This window comes from Salvia splendens, chromosome 15 (genome assembly GCF_004379255.2).
Source record: "Salvia splendens isolate huo1 chromosome 15, SspV2, whole genome shotgun sequence".
NCBI classification, from domain to species: Eukaryota; Viridiplantae; Streptophyta; class Magnoliopsida; order Lamiales; family Lamiaceae; genus Salvia; species Salvia splendens.
Genome location: NC_056046.1, coordinates 9,200,182 through 9,218,429, shown reverse-complemented (window position 1 = coordinate 9,218,429; position 18,248 = coordinate 9,200,182). Strand labels below are relative to the sequence as shown.

The following is an 18,248-nucleotide window of genomic DNA, read 5'->3' as shown; positions in this document are numbered from 1 at the left end:
CATCAAATTTAAGCTATGGATGGAGGTTGGTAAATCATCTCTTATGTGTTGTATGTGTTATGGTTGAATTACTACGAATCTAGGATATGATCCCGGTATAGAGATCAATAAAGAATGGCTATCAGTTGGTATCAGAGCCAACCTAGATTTGTTTAAATCACCATATTGAATGTTCAAAATCAAAATATGAAAGTATATGTTTCATTTTGTGTTGTTTGGTTCCGCTGCGTATTGGGTGATTGTTTCATGAAAGGTTGAAACATGAAAATCGAAGGGAGAAAACAGAGGACAGACGATTCGCCCGGTCAGGCATCATTTCGCCCGGTCGGGCGTTTCGAATGGGCGTGTCGTTTGAAACAACGCCCGGTCGGGCGTTTATGAGGTACGAAAATGCCCGACCGGGCGAACTTTCTGGAAGGTCGATATCAACGCCCGGTCGGGCATTTTGAAGGTATAAAATCACCCGACCGGGCAAACTCTCGGAACTCACCAATGCCAAAACGCCCGGTCGGGCGTTGTAAAGGTATAAAATCGCCCGACCGGGCAAACTCTCTGGACAAATTCGTGCATGTCAAATTTTAATCCTTTTAAGTTGCATGTTAATGTTATGTGACATGTTAATCACCAAAGTGGTCTTGTTATATGACATTATGATTATAGAAATGATGTAAAGTTGTTTAAATTATTGATCATGATTAAAGGATGCTAAATGACAAGAAAGTTGATTGATCAATAACTTTATTAGCTATATACTTGGAGATCACCCAAAGGTGGATCATTGTATGTATGTTAATAAAACGAAAAGGATTAATCTTGTCTACAGTATCACATGTAGTATGTATACCCAAAGACAACATGCTTATTTGATATGTGTATGATATGATTGATCATTAAAGTATATTATAGCATCAAAAATAAAAGTATATGTGTTTAAGTATTGCCCAAAGGTTGCTTGAATACATGTTATTACAGTTATCTGAATCGGTGTTTAAAGTTCAAAGCTCTAATTGTAAGCATGTATAAATGTTGCAGCTTCATCTAATATATATGCATCTGCAAACTCTGTCGTAAAGTTCAATGGGCAGAACTATGGTGAATGGTCAGAACAGATCCGGTTTTCACTGGGTGTTATGTCACTTGATCATGCCATACTTACGGAAGATGAGCCTACAGCCATTACAGCAGAGAGCTCTGAAACGGACAAGTCTCGTTATGAGACTTGGGAGCGATCTAACAGGCTAAGTCTCAATCTTATGAGGATGACGATGGCAGAAAGTTTCAAGCCATCTATGCCTAAGACAGAGAGTGCAAGGGAATTTATTGAAAAGATAAAGGAGTGTTCACAGTCGGAATTGGCCGACAAGTCAATTGTGGGAAGCCTAATGAGTGAGCTCACTACAAGAAAGTTTGACTGGTCTAAACCGATTCACGATCATGTAACACACATGTCAAACTTGGCAGCAAGGCTCACGACCTTGGGAATGGAGGTTCATGAACAGTTCTTGGTTCAATTCATCATAAACTCTCTTCCTATTGAATTTGGTCAGTTCCAGGTGAATTATAACACCATAAAAGATAAATGGGACCTTAAAGAACTAAAGGCCATGTTAGTTCAAGAGGAAGGGAGACTAAAGAAGATGGGTGACCAAGTTGTGAACCTAATGGGTCATGGAGGAGCAAGCACCAGTAAGGGAAAGACAAGTAAAAAGGACAAGCGTAAAGATTCTTCTTTTCCTAAAGGCCCCGAAAAGAAGATCCAAAAGGAAAGGAAGTGTTTCTTCTGTAGAGAACCGGGACACTTCAAGAAGGATTGTCCAAAAAGGAAGGCATGGTTCGATAAGAAAGGTAAACATGATAGTTTCGTTTGCTTTGAATCAAATCTTATTGAAGTGCCTAATAATACTTGGTGGTTAGATTCTGGTGCTACTACTCATGTGTCTCACATTGAACAGGGATTCAGTACGATCCAACCTATAAAAGGAAATGAACAATACTTGTTCATGGGGAACAGGATGAAAGCACAAATTAATGGCGTCGGGACCTATAGACTGATCTTGGACACGGGATGTCATATAGATCTTAAGGAATGTCTCTATGTACCAGATTGTGCTAGAAATCTTGTGTCTGTTAGTAGGTTGGATAGATTAGGATTTAAAATCAAATTTGTAAATAGTGTATTTACATTGTACAGAAATGATTACTTCTATGGAAGTGGTACATTGTTTGATTCACTCTACAGTTTCAATCTTGATGCAAAGTTTTCTGAATCATTGTTTAATGTTGAAAGTAGAGGCACAAAACGTAGTGTGTCAAGTGAAAATTCGGCTTTCTTGTGGCATCAAAGACTAGGTCACATATCCAAGGAAAGGATGATGAGGTTGGTAAAGAATGATATTCTTCCTCAATTGGATTTTAGTGATCTAAATGTGTGTATAGATTGCATAAAGGGGAAGCAAACTAAACATATAATAAAGAAACAAGCCACAAGAAGTTCTCAACTTCTTGAATTAATTCATACTGATATTTGTGGTCCGTTTGATGCACCTTCGTGGGATGGTAGAAATTATTTTATCACTTTTATTGATGATTTCTCACGGTATGGTTACATATATCTATTGCGAGAAAAGGCTGAATCCGTGAATGTCTTAAAGATATTCATAGATGAAGTGGAAATGCAATTAGATAGAAAAGTTAAAGTGGTGAGATCAGATAGAGGTGGTGAATTCTACGGAAAATTTAATGAATCTGGACAATGTCCGGGTCCATTTGCAAAGTACCCTCGAAAGCAAGGGCATTTGTGCACAATATACAATGCCCGGTACTCCGCAACAGAATGGTGTAGCGGAAAGACGAAATCGTACTCTTTTGGATATGGTTAGATGCATGTTAAGTGGGTGTAATTTACCTCTTTCATTGTGGATTTATGCATTAAAGACTGCAACGTATATGCTTAATCGGGTTCCTAGTAAGGCAGTTCCAAAGACACCTTTCGAACTGTGGACGGGAAGGAAACCGAGTTTAAGGCATTTACGTATTTGGGGTTGTCCCGCAGAAGTAAAGTTGTATAATCCGCATGAAAAGAAGCTGGATTTGAAGACGGTCAGTGGATATTTCATTGGCTATCCAGATAAGTCAAAAGGATATACATTCTATTGTCCTAACCATAGTACGAGGATAGTTGAGACGGGTAATGCTAGGTTCATTGAAATTAGTGGGAGTGATGAACCTCGTAAAGTGAACTTTAATGAAGTTCAAGAAAAGGTTGTTCATCCACCTTTTGTTGCACCTAAGATTGTTGTTCCTATTGAACAACATGAAGTGCATAACCCACCTATTGAGATTGAAGATGAACCAGTCATAATTCAAGAACGGAATGATGAACCAATAGAACCTTTAAGACGATCAGTAAGGGAACGACGATCGGCCATATCGAATGACTATGTGGTATATTCCGTTGAAAGTGAATGTGACTTGAGCATTGATAAAGATCCTATCTCATTCCAACAAGCCATGGAAAGTGACAATTCTGAAAATTGGTTAAATGCAACAAAGGATGAGATGAAATCCATGAGAGATAACAATGTTTGGGACTTAGTAGAATTGCCTACGGGTTTTAAAGCCATTGGTTGTAAATGGATTTTTAAAACAAAACGTGATTCGAAAGGTAACATTGAAAGGTACAAGGCTCGCCTTGTTGCTAAAGGATTCACTCAAAAGGATGGCATTGACTACAAAGAAACCTTCTCTCCAGTTTCAAAGAAGGATTCTTTAAGAGTTGTATTGGCTTTGGTGGCTCATTATGACTTGGAGCTTCACCAAATGGATGTAAAGACGGCCTTTCTTAATGGGGTACTAGAAGAAGAGGTATACATGAAACAACCCGAAGGATTCATGATAGACGGGCAAGAAGGCTTAGTATGTAAGTTGAGAAAGTCAATATATGGACTCAAACAAGCTTCTAGACAATGGTATATAAAGTTTAATGATATCATTGTTTCATATGGCTTTGTAGAGATCATCGTTGATAGATGTATCTACATTAAAATCAGTGGGAGCAAGTTTATCATATTAGTCCTATATGTTGATGATATTTTACTAGCCGCAAATGACATGGGTTTACTACATGATGTCAAGAAGTATCTCTCTTTAAACTTCGAAATGAAGGATATGGGTGAGGCGTCTTATGTGATCGGAATAGAGATATTCCGAGATAGATCACAAGGATTGTTAAGCTTGTCTCAGAAAGGCTATATCAATAAAGTTTTAGAGAGATATAGAATGGATAAATGCTCCGCAGGAATTGCTCCAATTCAGAAGGGAGATAAATTTAGCTTAATGCAATGTCCGAAAAATGAATTGGAGCGTAAGGAAATGGAAAAGATTCCCTATGCATCAGTGGTTGGGAGTTTGAACTATGTTCAAACATGTACACGACCAGATATCACCTTCGCGGTTGGTATGTTGGGTCGTTATCAAAGTAATCCCGGTATGGACCACTGGAAGGCTGCAAAGAAGGTTCTCAGGTACTTGCAAGGCACCAAAGAACACATGCTTACCTATAGGAGATCCAATCATCTAGAGGTGGTTGGATATTCAGATTCAGATTATGCCGGATGCGTTGATACCAGAAAATCGACGTTTGGATACTTGTTCCTTTTAGCCGAAGGAGCAATATCATGGAAAAGTGGAAAGCAGTCTGTCATTGCTACTTCTACTATGGAGGCAGAGTTTGTGGCGTGCTTTGAAGCCACAGTTCACGGATTGTGGCTGCGGAACTTTGTTTCGGGACTTGGAATTGTCGACACCATAGCCAAGCCACTGAAAATTTATTGTGATAATTCCGCAGCTGTCTTCTTCTCAAAGAACGATAAGTACTCGAAGGGTGCTAAGCACATGGAGTTGAAATACTTATCGGTTAAAGAAGAAGTGCAGAAACAAAGAGTGTATTTTGAGCACATAAGAACGGATATGATGGTAGCGGATCCGTTAACTAAAGGACTACCACCCAGTATGTTTATTGGCCATGTAGAGCGTATGGGTATTATAGATAAAGCCTTGCTATTTTAGTTGTGGACTCATGTATTGTGTAAACACTCTTGTGAATTCAATAAAAGTTGTGTTTGTGCTTGTTTATATGTTATCATTAAAGTTGTATACAGTATGGTTGTTTAGATAACATATGTTGTATTGAGAATTAGAGTACATCTCAATGAAAGGTTTGTTCATATAAAGTTAGAATTGATTTGTGATACATGGAAGGAATCATGTCGACTAAATGAGTGTGTGACCGTCATGATCCAATTGAATCTAACTTTATAGGTATTTAAAGGATATATGAACTTGGTTGTAAAGTGCGCAAAAAGGTTATTAAACCATTGAAATCTACAAAGGTCAAGTGGGAGAATGTAGGAATATTTATTCCTATATATGACCTATGTAGAGATTGGTTTAATATTAAAGATCAAGTTTAAATGTATCAATTGGATTCTAACATGAAAGACGATACTGTGATGGATCGGTCTCGATTAAAGAGTTAGAATCGGGCGTATTGATAGCCCTCTTCTCTTGCCTTGAATAGATGATACATTATGTGTATATAAGTATGTAAATAAGATGGAAAAGCTGTAGGAAATATGTGGATAAGTCTGATGCATTTATGAAAAGATGTGAACGAACGGACACGACCCTTCGGAATGGTTGTGTGTTTGCCTATAAATACATTCAGAATTTACAGCTTTTAATACACAACAATTCTCTACATATTCTATATACAAGAATAAAGAAAAGTCATATACATATAAGATTCTTCTCCATCAAAAGAATCGAGTAAAGGAAGGCCAAGAGACGATAACATCAACCGCAGCTTATAGGGGAAACATCAAACCGTGGAATACTACCCTACATCAAATTTAAGCTATGGATGGAGGTTGGTAAATCATCTCTTATGTGTTGTATGTGTTATGGTTGAATTACTACGAATCTAGGATATGATCCCGGTATAGAGATCAATAAAGAATGGCTATCAGTCAAATGATACAACTTAGGATAAATTCAGTCAATCATGAAGAGTGAAGCCGATTGTCTGTACTCCGTTAAATTATCGGAGTTTGTACACTGTTAAATTATCGGAGGTCATCGATCCATTGTGTACTCTAGTCCGAATAGGGTTTATTACCCTAGGACCTTTCAATTCATAACATTTGTTCAGATTATTACTCTAGTCCAAATAGATAAAACATCATAAAAAATTTATTTATGACAAACAATATCCTTTAAATAAACAATTAACTTGTGTTCGGTTTTTGAGAAATGCCACATAGCAAAGTTCACCTTGTATTTTTTTTCCACAAATTAACGATAACAATTCTCCGTCTTTGATGCTACCTTCTTCACGATTTCTCTTTTGAAGAAAAAATAATAATCTATTTAGCTTTGAAAAATATGCTAAAACTTAGTTATTTGCACTTATCCTATTGGGCATATGCATTTTATATTTCGATTCGGCTTCTTCCAAGCGTTTAACTTTTTGCTTCAACTAAATCAAAAGATTTAATTTATGAAATAATTAATCTGAATATTAATTTCTTAAGGTTCATATTCAACTCAAAAGATTCACCTAGGGTGGGGAAACGGTTCTCGGTTCTTGGTTAACCGAAAAAATAAGGTTAAGGTTCGGTCTTAGTTAGTGGGTTTAGGGTTTGGATGGTTCTCGGTTCTAACCAAGAACCGAAGAACCGATTAGAAGATTTAATTTTGATTTTTTATAGATTCACTTTAATTTCATAGACCCTACACATTTAAAGTTTCAAAGAACAATGTTGTGATAGAAACCAAACTCTATGTCCCTATGATTTGTCTGCATTTCAAACAAGAGAAAACACAAATCATCTCTCTGATTCAATAACCAATCTCATGACAGCTACTTTGTTTATTAAATTTGGAACTTCAACGTATTAGATAAATATGGAGCATTAGCAAATAACTTATAAATCCTATACTGATATAGTACATTGACTTATCTTCCATGAAAAAAATACCAAGGGTTTACAATGAAGTCAATTCAAATAACTCGTGAGCTCTCTCATCTAGATTCTCCTAGCACGCCGGCACCACTGCTCTCTCCCACGCCAACAACGGCGAGGCTGCTACTTTCTCCTCGCTGCGCTACTCTCTCTGACGAGGCAACGAGAGGCTGCTGCTCTCTCTCACGCCGACGATGACAAGGCTGCTGTCTAATTCTCCATGCTGCTACTCTCTCGTTCGGTTGAACCGAAGAACCTATCGGTCAGGACCGATCGGATCCTCAAGGAACCGAACCGACTAAAGGTTCGGTTACGGTTCTGGTATTTGGAAAAAACGGGAGTTGGTTAACCGACTGATACCAAACCGACCATTTCCCCACCCCTATTCACCCATCCTCAACCTTCTTGGTTTGAAGATTGGGCTCTCTAATTAAATCGAAAGAATTTATTTACTTGAATAAATTCATTTCATTAAGGAATAAATTCATTCCAATCCTACGTATATATACGGACAGGAAATTAAATTATATACCACTTAAATTAATCAAAAGATTAATTCGTCTTGTGGTCCAAAATTTAATTTTGATTATGCATTTAAAATTGGTCTAGTATTGATCACAATCCCACGTATATATACGGACATTGCATTCTTCAAACTCAATCAGCTTATAAAGACATTGCATTCTTCAAACTAAATCAGCTTACTTTAGAAAAAATTAGTTAAATGCAAGCATTCTTATCAATAAATCTTTAAATATGGATCTTATTAATAGCATTCAGTCGCAATACACAAAACCAATATAAATTCAAAACCACATTTAGAATATCATTCTATTTTATTTAAAAAAAAATTGTAATTCGAAGCTAACAATGTACGTAGAACTGATCAGAAGTCAGAACCACTCCCTACCGGGGTGGGATCCTCTGCTGTGCTTTTCAGCACAGCAGCCCCTGCTGCCCCTCACAACAAATTAAAATAATATATATATTTTTAATTTATTTTATTTTTATTTAATTAATTATTTTATTTGTTGGGAGGGGCAGCAGGGGCTGCTGTGCTGAAAAGCACAGCAGAGGATCCCCACCCCTCCCTACCCATCATGGACATGCTCTCATACAGATAGGAAAAAGATTCAATCAGAAATCAACCCACTACAAAAAAAAATGCTTGTTTGCAAGCACATATTTTCAAGCATATGTTGTGCTTGCAATTTCTGGAAGAATTTCGACCAAAAAAGCGACTAAAATGCAAAATAGATGGTTGCAAATAATTTTGCGACAACTACTTCAAGCAAATTAATTATGCTTGCTAATTTGCGAGCACATGGTGGTAGCAAAAGTATTGATCGCTGTTTTGCTAGCAACAATAAATTGTGCTCGCTGTTTTACTAGCACAATTTTTGGTGCTCGCAAATATTAGATCTACACAAAACAAAATCCTCCCACTACACAAAACCCTCCCGCCACTCTTTCTCCATTCATTTCCTTCCCCTTATTTTTCTCCATTCTCTTAATCTAAACAAAAAACCTAAATCTCGGCCATGAATCTCGCATAGCTGCCAAAATCTAAGGTGCTTTTCTATTCCGGTTTGTTTCGTCTTCGATTTGGTAGATCCACAAGTGTTTTCATTGGGAGTTCTGTTTAATTTTTTGATTTTGAAGCGCGAGTTCCATGATTTCATCGGCAGATCCGTGAGTTTTTGTGATTCTATATGTAACTCTGAATTTCAATGCAGAAACATGTTTGCTTTATGTATTTCTAAATGTTGGAATTGATCTTCTTTGAAATCATTTAATGTCGTTTCATTTTATTGTTCTTCGATTCGTGTGGAATTCGATTTAGGGTGATTTGCTCGAGTTATCCGATATTTGTAAAAATTGGTTACTTTTGCAGCTTTCGTCTTAACTTGTCTTCCTTACTAATGTAAACCCCTCAGAATAAGATATCTCAGTATTCATTCTATTTAAGCACAAAAAAAATATCTCAGTACCTCATAGTTCCTTGTGGCTTTTTTACCAGAACAGTGGTGTGATTCAAATATGGAACGTGAAGGAGAAGTGGTCTTATAGCTTGTTGGTTTGAGCAACTCTCTTTGGATGTTATGTGCAATAAAGTCGAATGAGGAGAAGTCATCTAAGCTTGAGACATTGTACATGTTTTTTCAGACTCTGTTTATTTTTCAATTCTCTTGTTTGTGTATCACTATTTCTTGTCATTAATGCCACCCCAATATGAGAACTATGTGAATGTTGCAGCTTGGTATCTAAGTTTCATTTCAGCATATCTAAATTTCAACATGGTTGGGTGTTATATGCTAATTGCCTTGGAAAAAATACTTGTTTAATTATTAATCAACATTCGAAGTTCTGATGCAGATTTTAGTTAATGAGTCTATAGGGTTATATTTGGCTTGCTCATTGCTGTTCCAATTGGATTAGCATACTACTTCTTGCTGGATTTATAAAGAAAGGTACTGCTGGCAACTAGGGAGAATTATTTCAAATGCATTTGGAACAAATCTATAGTTGAGTGTCATTTATTTGTAGCTATATTTGGTTGATCAATGCAGAATAGGTTTTAGTTGATTAGCAGCAAACATATATGTAAAAAACACTAAATAAAGAACTGATTGTAGAACAAAATCAGAGACTCGAGGAAAAGAAATATGTTCATGAACATCATTTTATTCATTCATCAAAATGTCATTTAACATGTAGAATAGCACCAAGAATTTGAAAATAGAGAAAAATGGATAACAGAAACTTAAAACTGCTTCTGATTGTATGAATGGAGCACATTTTGTGAAGATTAAGTTATGTTTTATGTTTCTATTTGGATATTACATAATGTTTGAACTTATAGTTAATTATTGTTAAATTTTTATTAAAATTGTTTGCAGGCTAAGGAGAACCATGGAAATCTCCCTCCATTTTGGGACCTATTTCTCAAGACTCATAGGCTAAAGGACTCATACGAGTTATGTTCACAACAAGCCAAAGAAATTGAGGTAATTTGCTGTTTGAGTTTTACTCCTTTCCTGTTTTAGTTTAGGTGAATTTTATTGACATTATAAAACATGTTTAGCTTATTATCATGCTTCTGTAAGTTCTGTTTTAGGATAGTATGCTTCTGTAACTTTTCAGAAGAGTCTGTAAGTTCTGTTTTCAGAAGAGTGAGTAGCATGCTTTTGTAACTTTTGCTAATTGCTTGCTAAGTTCTGTTAATTAATAAGTCAAAACTTGGAATCATAATAGTCTACTGCCAGCCACATAAATGAATGATGAACCATTATTGTTTAATACTCCTTATAATCTCTCCTCCAATGAATGATGAACCATTATGTGGCTAACATAATTTCTTGCATCAGCTCACTGCTAAATTTAACGTTTGTTTGTTTGTTTGAAGGAGAGGGTTTTGGCAAGGGCTGAAGAGTTGCGTGCTGAAGGGGAAGATCCAGATTACGATGCAATCTTTCTCGAGCTTTTTGGGAGGGTTAAGAAAAGGAAACAGGTTCCTGGAGTTGGGCAAGCGACAAGCTTGTATTTTCCATTTGCTACCAGCTCAGTTGAGGGCTCTCTGCATCTTCCGGCTCGTCATGCCTCAGCACTGATCAGGTTGATGAGCTTTTCGAGCGACGAGTACAGCCTTTGCATCAAGAGATCGAAGAATTGCGGGAGCTAGTAAAAGTCCTCAGTCAGCAAGTTCAAGCAAGTTCAAGAGTCTAGAAGTGGCTAGTAGTATTTGAACTAAATTGTGGAAACTAGTAGTATTAGAACTTAATTTGTGATTTGATTTAATTGAAGTGTGAAACAATATTTTGTATCTATGTAAAATTTGAATTTTCGTCATTCAATTGAGTTATTTCATACTATGATTTGAAAATATAAATCCTAATATTAATTTTTTAAAAAAAATACAAATATTTAGTAGAAAGTATTTTAAAATAAATGCTGAACAGCGAGCACCACGGTGCTTGCAAAATCAGAAAATGGAATTATTTTGCGAGCACAAGAATGCTCGCCGAAGTTGAATTTGCGACAACATTGAGGAAGTATTGCGAGCAAAAAATTCTTGCAACGGCCTCCAGATTTTGCAAGCCATTTTGCGAGCACCAGTCAATGTGCTTGCAATTTTTCAGAATGTGCTTGCTATTGTTCTCGCAAATTTTGCGACAAGCGAAAAGGCTAGCACACTTTCTACTCGCAAAGTGCTTGCAAAATGATGTTTTTGCGAGCATAAATGCTTATTTGCAAGCACTTTGGTGCTTGCAAATCAACGTTTTTTTTGTAGTGACCCCTTCCCCAAAAATAATTACTATAAACGAAAATGAATGAAAATAAAAAAAAGGGTCCAAATTCTTAAAATTTAGCTGCTTAGAATCTTGGCTAAATAACCCAAGACATTACAAGAAATTGGAAGAGAGACGCAGCAACAAGCATTATTGAACTTATGAGTGTCACACTACTAGCACTTTTATCATTGACACCTGTATATATCATATGGGCCGTCGGGCCAAGGCTCCCGCCAGGGATGGTGGTGGCTTGGCCCCCGCTGGTGGTGGTACCCGCCGCCGGGCCAGGGCTCCCGCTAGGGATGGTGGTGCCTTGGCCCTCGCCGGGGGTGGTACCAACTGGTGGGGCAAGGCTCCCGCCAGGAATGGTGGTGCCTTGGCCCCCACCGGGGGTGGTACCCACTGGCGGGCTAAGGCTCCTACCCGGGATGGTGGTGCCTTGGCCCCCGCCGGGGGTGGTGGTGTTGCTGCCATCCGCGCTGCACAATATTTCAACAAATTAAAAGGTGTGAGAATGACATTTTTAAGAGCAAAATTGCATAACCAAACCCAAATTCAACAATGATGTTGAAGGACGAGATATTGATTGAGGTTTATAGAAATTATTTTCTCTAATTAAAAATAAAATTAAAAAACTGTTTTCTAATTAAGGTTTCTACACATTGTTTTAGTACGCTATGTTAAAACAATTATTGATTTATTGCACATCACAATATGTTGGTTTATCTGATAATCATGTAGAGGGAAACATGATGAGTATTTAAGTGAATGATCACAACATCTATGGAAAAAAAAGCTATACATTGAAATAGATCAGAATTGGTTTCAACTTAGGAGGTAATGAAGAAACATGTTCTACCAATGAATTTCATTCATAAAAAGTCATTAGCTAGTAGAATTTTGCTTCCCTAAAGAAATACTACTAAAAAAACTTGTGCGTATTCCAACAAAGCTTGTGCAAATATTAAAAATCCACAAAATCTAATTCTGAATAAGGAAAAAGTGAAGTTGAAAAAACCTGGGAGTAGACTGGTACACACATGCACCGAGCATGGCTGCAAATATTACAAAAAATAATAAAAATAAAATAAACCAAAAAAATAAAAGAAATTTGATGAAGATAGGAGGTTACCATTGGTGATATTTTGAGAGAGAGAAATTACAAGTTGTACCAAGGTGAGATTTCTTATGATATAAACTATTAACAACGTAATTGCAGTGATCTTGGAGGGTGTTTGGATTGTAACAGTTCCCACTTTGGCTGATTACCTGAAGAGGCAGCCAAGGCTGACAAAATCACAAAAGCAGAAATCATTGTTCTCTAATACTAAATTAAACAACCTCAAACCAAAATTTTTACTAGGAATAAATCTTGAACCAACAGGAGAAGAGATGGTGGTATTTTGCGTGTATATATGTGTACATGTGTGAAGTTGGAGTCTGGCTCAGCATTATTATTTGGGTTACTATCTTCTTACATTTTACTTATTATTTTCTTCTCTTTTTTTGGAAAAAATACTATAATTATTTTCCTCATTTTTGGGTATAATATCGTACCAACTAACTAAATAATCAATTTGAAACACCAATTGAAGTTCGGTGAGTCTTATTTCATATTTACTGCATACTATATTTTCTTATTAATGTAGTGATGTTACTAAAATGACATTTGAACTATCGCATTTTTTGTAATTGGTTGGTTGGATGATCAGGATTTGCGTTCATATATGGGTAACTACAGCACTCAGGATTTTCTTTTAATTAACGCGCTCACGATCAAATTGCACGGGTTGGGTTATTATTGAATTGATATAATAACGATCGAAATTGTTAAAATTAAACGTAAACGTGATTTGATAAGAAAATTCATAAAATTCGAACATGAACCTGACTTGTTACATTCAAACTTAAATACGACATGCACACAACACGATTATGTTAGTGAAATGCCCTATTTGTTTAGACACGGCATGAGAACAGTATATAACAACGACACGAACTCAACATCACACAATTAACATAATGTTTTGGAAAAAAAATCGCAAAATAGTCATATGTTTAAGATACGAAAATGTAAGATTATCATATGCTATAAGACAACAAAAATAGACTTTAGTCTAATGTTTAAGTGCTTAATTAATACTCTGTCCCTCCGCTATTTAAAGTTCCATTTTGACTTGACACAGGTCTAAAGAAATTGTTTGATTTTGTAAAATAAAATGCATGAAAAAGTTAATAAAATATGAATTTCACATATTAATTTTATAATAAAATATAATTATACTGATTTAATGAAGTGTTAGGCTCACTTATCAAAACTAAAAATAAGTGAATGAGAATTTTAATTGCAGAAGTACTAAAATAACAAAATGAGATATTATTTCGTGAACAGAGGAATAATATTTAATTTATTAATCGGGTCAAAATTGCTTTCACCATCGAATTTATTTTAGAACTAAATATTCTAATTCATAACTCTATCAAACTTTTCTTTAAGAGAGAAATTATAAAATAATTATATATATAAATCGGACAAAATATTTCAATTTCATGTAAAGACATGGTAAACCCAAAAGAGGAAAAAGAATCCAAATACCGTTCATACTGGATCGAAAGCCCATTAATTTGTGCAACACTAAAGCCCAAATTAACTTCCAGAAATGACCCTAAGAATGTGGATAATCTCGGATAACCCAGTTTTAAATTCCTAAATTGACCCTTCTCTTTTCAGATCCATGAGCAGAATCCACAGTCGATTCGTACTGCAAATCCATTCATAAACCCTAAATCCCCACTGAAATCCAACTCTTCTTTTACTATTTTTTTTTAAAATTTATTACTGAGCTCTCATGTCGTTTACAAATACAAAATTCCAAATTGCATGAAATTGAATTTATAGATACAATTTCCATACGTAATTCTGTATCCATACGCCATGGCGCCGGTCGCGTTTCTGGCGAAGTCGCGGCCTTACCTCCACCGCCAGAACCTCAAATTCATATCCACATTTGTTCACCTCCAGGCGGAGCCGCAGCTGGCGGATTCGCCGGCCTCGATTCCGCCGCCGCTCCCGCCGAATCCTGCTTCCGGCAGTCCTCGCTACAGTGAGAACTGGCGGAATCCTTCCGCAACGATGGGGGGAGACGGTGCGCTCGTCCCCATAGGGTTAGGGATTCTGCAGCAGACGCAGGGATCGCGGATGCAGATGCTCTCGCAATCGCTTGATGCGGAGAGTCTGATTAATAAGTTCGCGGATTGGATGACGACGCAGCGGTGGGAGGACATGAAGCAGCTCTTTGAGTTCTGGATTAAGTCGTTGGATAAGAATGGGAAGCCGAACACGCCGGATGTTAATCTGTGTAATCATTATTTGCGTGCAAATGTGATGCTTGGGGCATCCGTTAAGGAATTGCTTGATATTGTGGCGCGGATGGATGATTTTGCCGTCGTGCCTAATGCTGCTTCGTATAATCTTGTGCTCAAAGCAATGCAGAGGACTGGTGAAACACTCGCTGCTGTGAAATTGATTGAAAGGTTGGATATTTATCTGAAAATTAAGGGTGAACAATAATTATGCTGCTTCTGTTATATCACAAAATCTGTATGAAATGTATGTTAGTCTGTTGGTAAATTCTGGGAGGGAGAAATTTTTTATAGGGCAATTGGTATGATATCTAGAGGTTCTTGCAGAATTTCCATGAAATGTAGTATGTTACTTATGATGGAAAGCTATTTCCTCTTGTAGTAATACACCATGTAACGGTTCTGTTTGTACTTGTTCGTAAGCTTCTTTAGTTCTTCAATTTTGGTGCTTTATGGTTTTGTATTTGTCTATCTTATTATGTGGTAGTAAATTTATCTACAAGCATGAACGTTGTGTACTTTTTTCTCAATTTCTCAGATTTGGCCATGGTTGAGGCTATAGGTAGTGGGAAGGAATAAAGGGGTGTGTGGATTGACAAACATCATTGGACCGTATTGGTATCTTTTCTGTTTGAGGGTTCTGGGGGCACAAAATTCAGTCTACTGTTTGATGGTTAACTCTTTATCTTGTTGACATCAGGATGCTGGAGATGGGAAAAATACATAAGGAATCTTTGCCCGATGGCGAATCATTTGACTTAGTTATTGAGATTCTACTCTCAAAAAATAAAATTGATTCTGCCCTGAAGTATGTAGATCTAACATTGAAATCTGGATATATGTTATCTATGAAAGCATTTGTGGACTGTGTGCAACGTTGTGTTAGTAACCAGAGGCTGGATACGTTGGTCTCAATTATTGAGAGATGCAAGGTGCACACTTTTGCTGGCTATTTGACCTTTGATATGATGTAGAGTTCTTTCATGTACTTCGACTACTGACTCTTGTCTTATGGATGGCATCAGAAAATGGATCAAAACAAATCCTTATGTCCTCCTTGGCGCACATGCATGTCTATTGCTAATGTCGCAATGCAATCAGATAACAGTGAGCTAACTTATTATGCTCTCGAGTTCATGGCTAAATGGATTGCACGAGGGGAGGTTGCGAGGCCTCCTATTTATCTTTCTGTAGAAGAAGGATTAGTTGTGACAGCCCTAGGTACAGCTGGTAGAACTTTCAATTCTAGACTCCTGGATGGTGCGTGGGCTATCCTTAAGCGCTCATTACGCCAAAATAGCCTTCCCAATCCTGAATCATACCTTGCGAAAATATATGGACTTGCTAGTTTGGGAAACCTGCCAAAGGCTTTTGGTACTCTTCGTGAGTTTGAGGCAGCTTATGGAAATGCGGACCATGAAGATACAGAGGATCTGTTCTCTCCTTTCCATTCTCTAGAGCCTCTAGTTAGGGCATGCTGCAAGGATGGTTTTACGAGTCTAGATTCAGTAAGTTTTTTTTATGCATTTTCTTTCCAATTGATCTTATGATGTGTGAAATTTGATGAAATTCCTGTACATCAAAATGATGCTTCCTTTGATAATTTGATTTAATAGTATATATTTATCTTTACATGATACTCAACGTACATGTAATTTCCTTATGTGTTGGCTTGTTGAAGTGTATAGTGCTGCAGTTGCAATTTCGTGTGGTTGATTTGTATTTTTGAAGTGTTTTCTCAGGTTTATTTTCAGCTGGAGAATTTAAGCAAAGCTGAGCCTCCATACAAGTCTATTGCTGCTCTCAATTGTGTTATTCTTGGCTGTGCAAATATATGGGATGTTGATCGTGCCTACCAGACATTTAGTGCCATTGATGAATCATTTGGACTTAGCCCAGATGTTCATTCATATAATGCCCTGATTTGTGCTTTTGGGAAGCTTGGCAAGGTAACTCAGTGGCATAGACCTTTCTTTGTTTCCCTTTATGTAGGTATGCAGGTTTGCAACATCAGTATCTGTCTTTGAAATATGCAATTACTAATAACTATTCCCAGTAAATATATCCCGAATCTCATAGTTTTCTTGCTCAAACCTATGAACTTTTAATGTCCACATACCCATATCAAATTGCTTCTGTATGCCGGTCCTTCTATCTACTTGATAAAAGCCATGTACACATAAGTCGCCGACGTGTAGTCTTCATGAAGGTGCAGAGGTGTGATGTTCAATGGAACTGCTTAATTAGTTACTCACAGAAGAGCTTCCTGTATATTGATGGTTTTTGAGTGATTGTCTTTCAGTGCAGCAAACGTGCAAGTCTTTCTTTTTGTATACTTCTGCCACATAATAAAAGACTGTTTTCTGTGGCAGAGAGATGAAGCTGTAAAAGTATTTGAGCACTTTGTTGGAAAAGGTCTGAAACCAAATGCTACCACATATTCACTGCTTATTGATGCTCATCTTGTTAAGCGGGATCCGAAAGCTGCGCTCTCTGTGGTGGATGAAATGGTATATATTAATGTGTCCCCTTATTAAATTTCAATATGTTTGACCATTATGTTTGTCACTTTTCGGACTCATGCAGTCTGGCTAAACCTGAAATTTGACTTCTTGAGCAGGTCATTGCAGGGTATAAACCATCCAAGGATATACTACAAAAGGTCCGAAGGCGTTGTTTCCGGGAGCTGGATTATGAATCTGACGACAAGGTGGAAGCCCTTACAAAACAGCTCAAAATTAGAATGAGAACGGCAAATGATATTCGCAGAAATATGCTCTTCAATCTCCAATACAGAGAGAACGCCCAACCGTAGGTTCTCTAGTACCATCAACACATTTCATCCATCCGCTATTATTTTTGTTATTCTTTCAGTATATAGTTGAGGTCTACTTATTGTTTCGAGAATCACACTTGAACACATAATTTCATGTGGAATCTCTGTAGTGCTCTATGTTTTGCAGTTTGTCGAATCTTAACTCTTGCTATTACTCATGTCTGAGCAGGATAAATGGACAACAAATGTAGCTTTTTTCATGCTACTTACTTATGTGTCTTGACCCCAAATCTACAAAAGAGCTTCGGAGGGTCAGTTGCTGATTCGAAACATCATGATGATGGGGCTCAACACTTACCAGAAATAAATAAAAAAGTTCGGCTGTAGCTTTACATTTTTGGTCACGTCTCCTACATGTTCCTTGCTTTGATTTCATTAGGTTTCTTGCCTACCTGTATTCTGGTTCTGGATTTACAGGAGATATGATTTGTTACTATTGATTTTGAGTTGGGAGATGGTACAGCTTCCACAACATTTACCCAAGGTGGATATGGCCTTGGTCTTATCTTGGAGCTGATTGTATTTATTAACAGTGTTTTAATCATCAGTTTTTAGCTTCAGAAATCTGAGTTGTTTCACTTATAATTTAGGAAAATGTTAGCAAATTTTGGGGAATTTGTTTGGATGAAGGTGCTGAATGCTTTCCTATTTCTCTTTTTGGCATTTTTTGATTTGATGTAAGAGCTCGCTTTTGTTAATGAATGCGAATAGAGCAAAACAAACCTGTTTATTATA

General features: G+C 36.9%; 1 protein-coding gene and 1 long non-coding RNA gene across 5 annotated transcripts; both read left to right on the top strand.

Annotated features, from left to right (window-relative positions):
- Window positions 1-8,436: 8,436 nt before the first annotated feature.
- LOC121769484 lies at window positions 8,437-10,871 on the top strand. 4 transcript variants are annotated; one of them, XR_006043592.1, is made up of 5 exons: window positions 8,437-8,593; window positions 9,043-9,172; window positions 9,406-9,493; window positions 9,923-10,030; window positions 10,429-10,871. It is a non-coding gene; the product is annotated as an uncharacterized LOC121769484 (long non-coding RNA). The 4 variants fall into 4 exon arrangements; XR_006043589.1 differs by having other exon boundaries at window positions 9,399-9,493; XR_006043591.1 differs by having other exon boundaries at window positions 9,388-9,493.
- Window positions 10,872-14,059: 3,188 nt separating this feature from the next.
- Window positions 14,060-18,077, top strand: LOC121769253 (pentatricopeptide repeat-containing protein At1g26460, mitochondrial-like). The gene is made up of 7 exons (XM_042166005.1): window positions 14,060-14,848; window positions 15,378-15,609; window positions 15,703-16,185; window positions 16,420-16,626; window positions 17,050-17,187; window positions 17,298-17,488; window positions 17,683-18,077. Exons 1-7 carry the CDS (start codon window positions 14,250-14,252, stop codon window positions 17,702-17,704), a joined length of 1,872 nt encoding a protein of 623 aa, XP_042021939.1. The 5' UTR covers window positions 14,060-14,249; the 3' UTR covers window positions 17,705-18,077.
- Window positions 18,078-18,248: the final 171 nt, after the last annotated feature.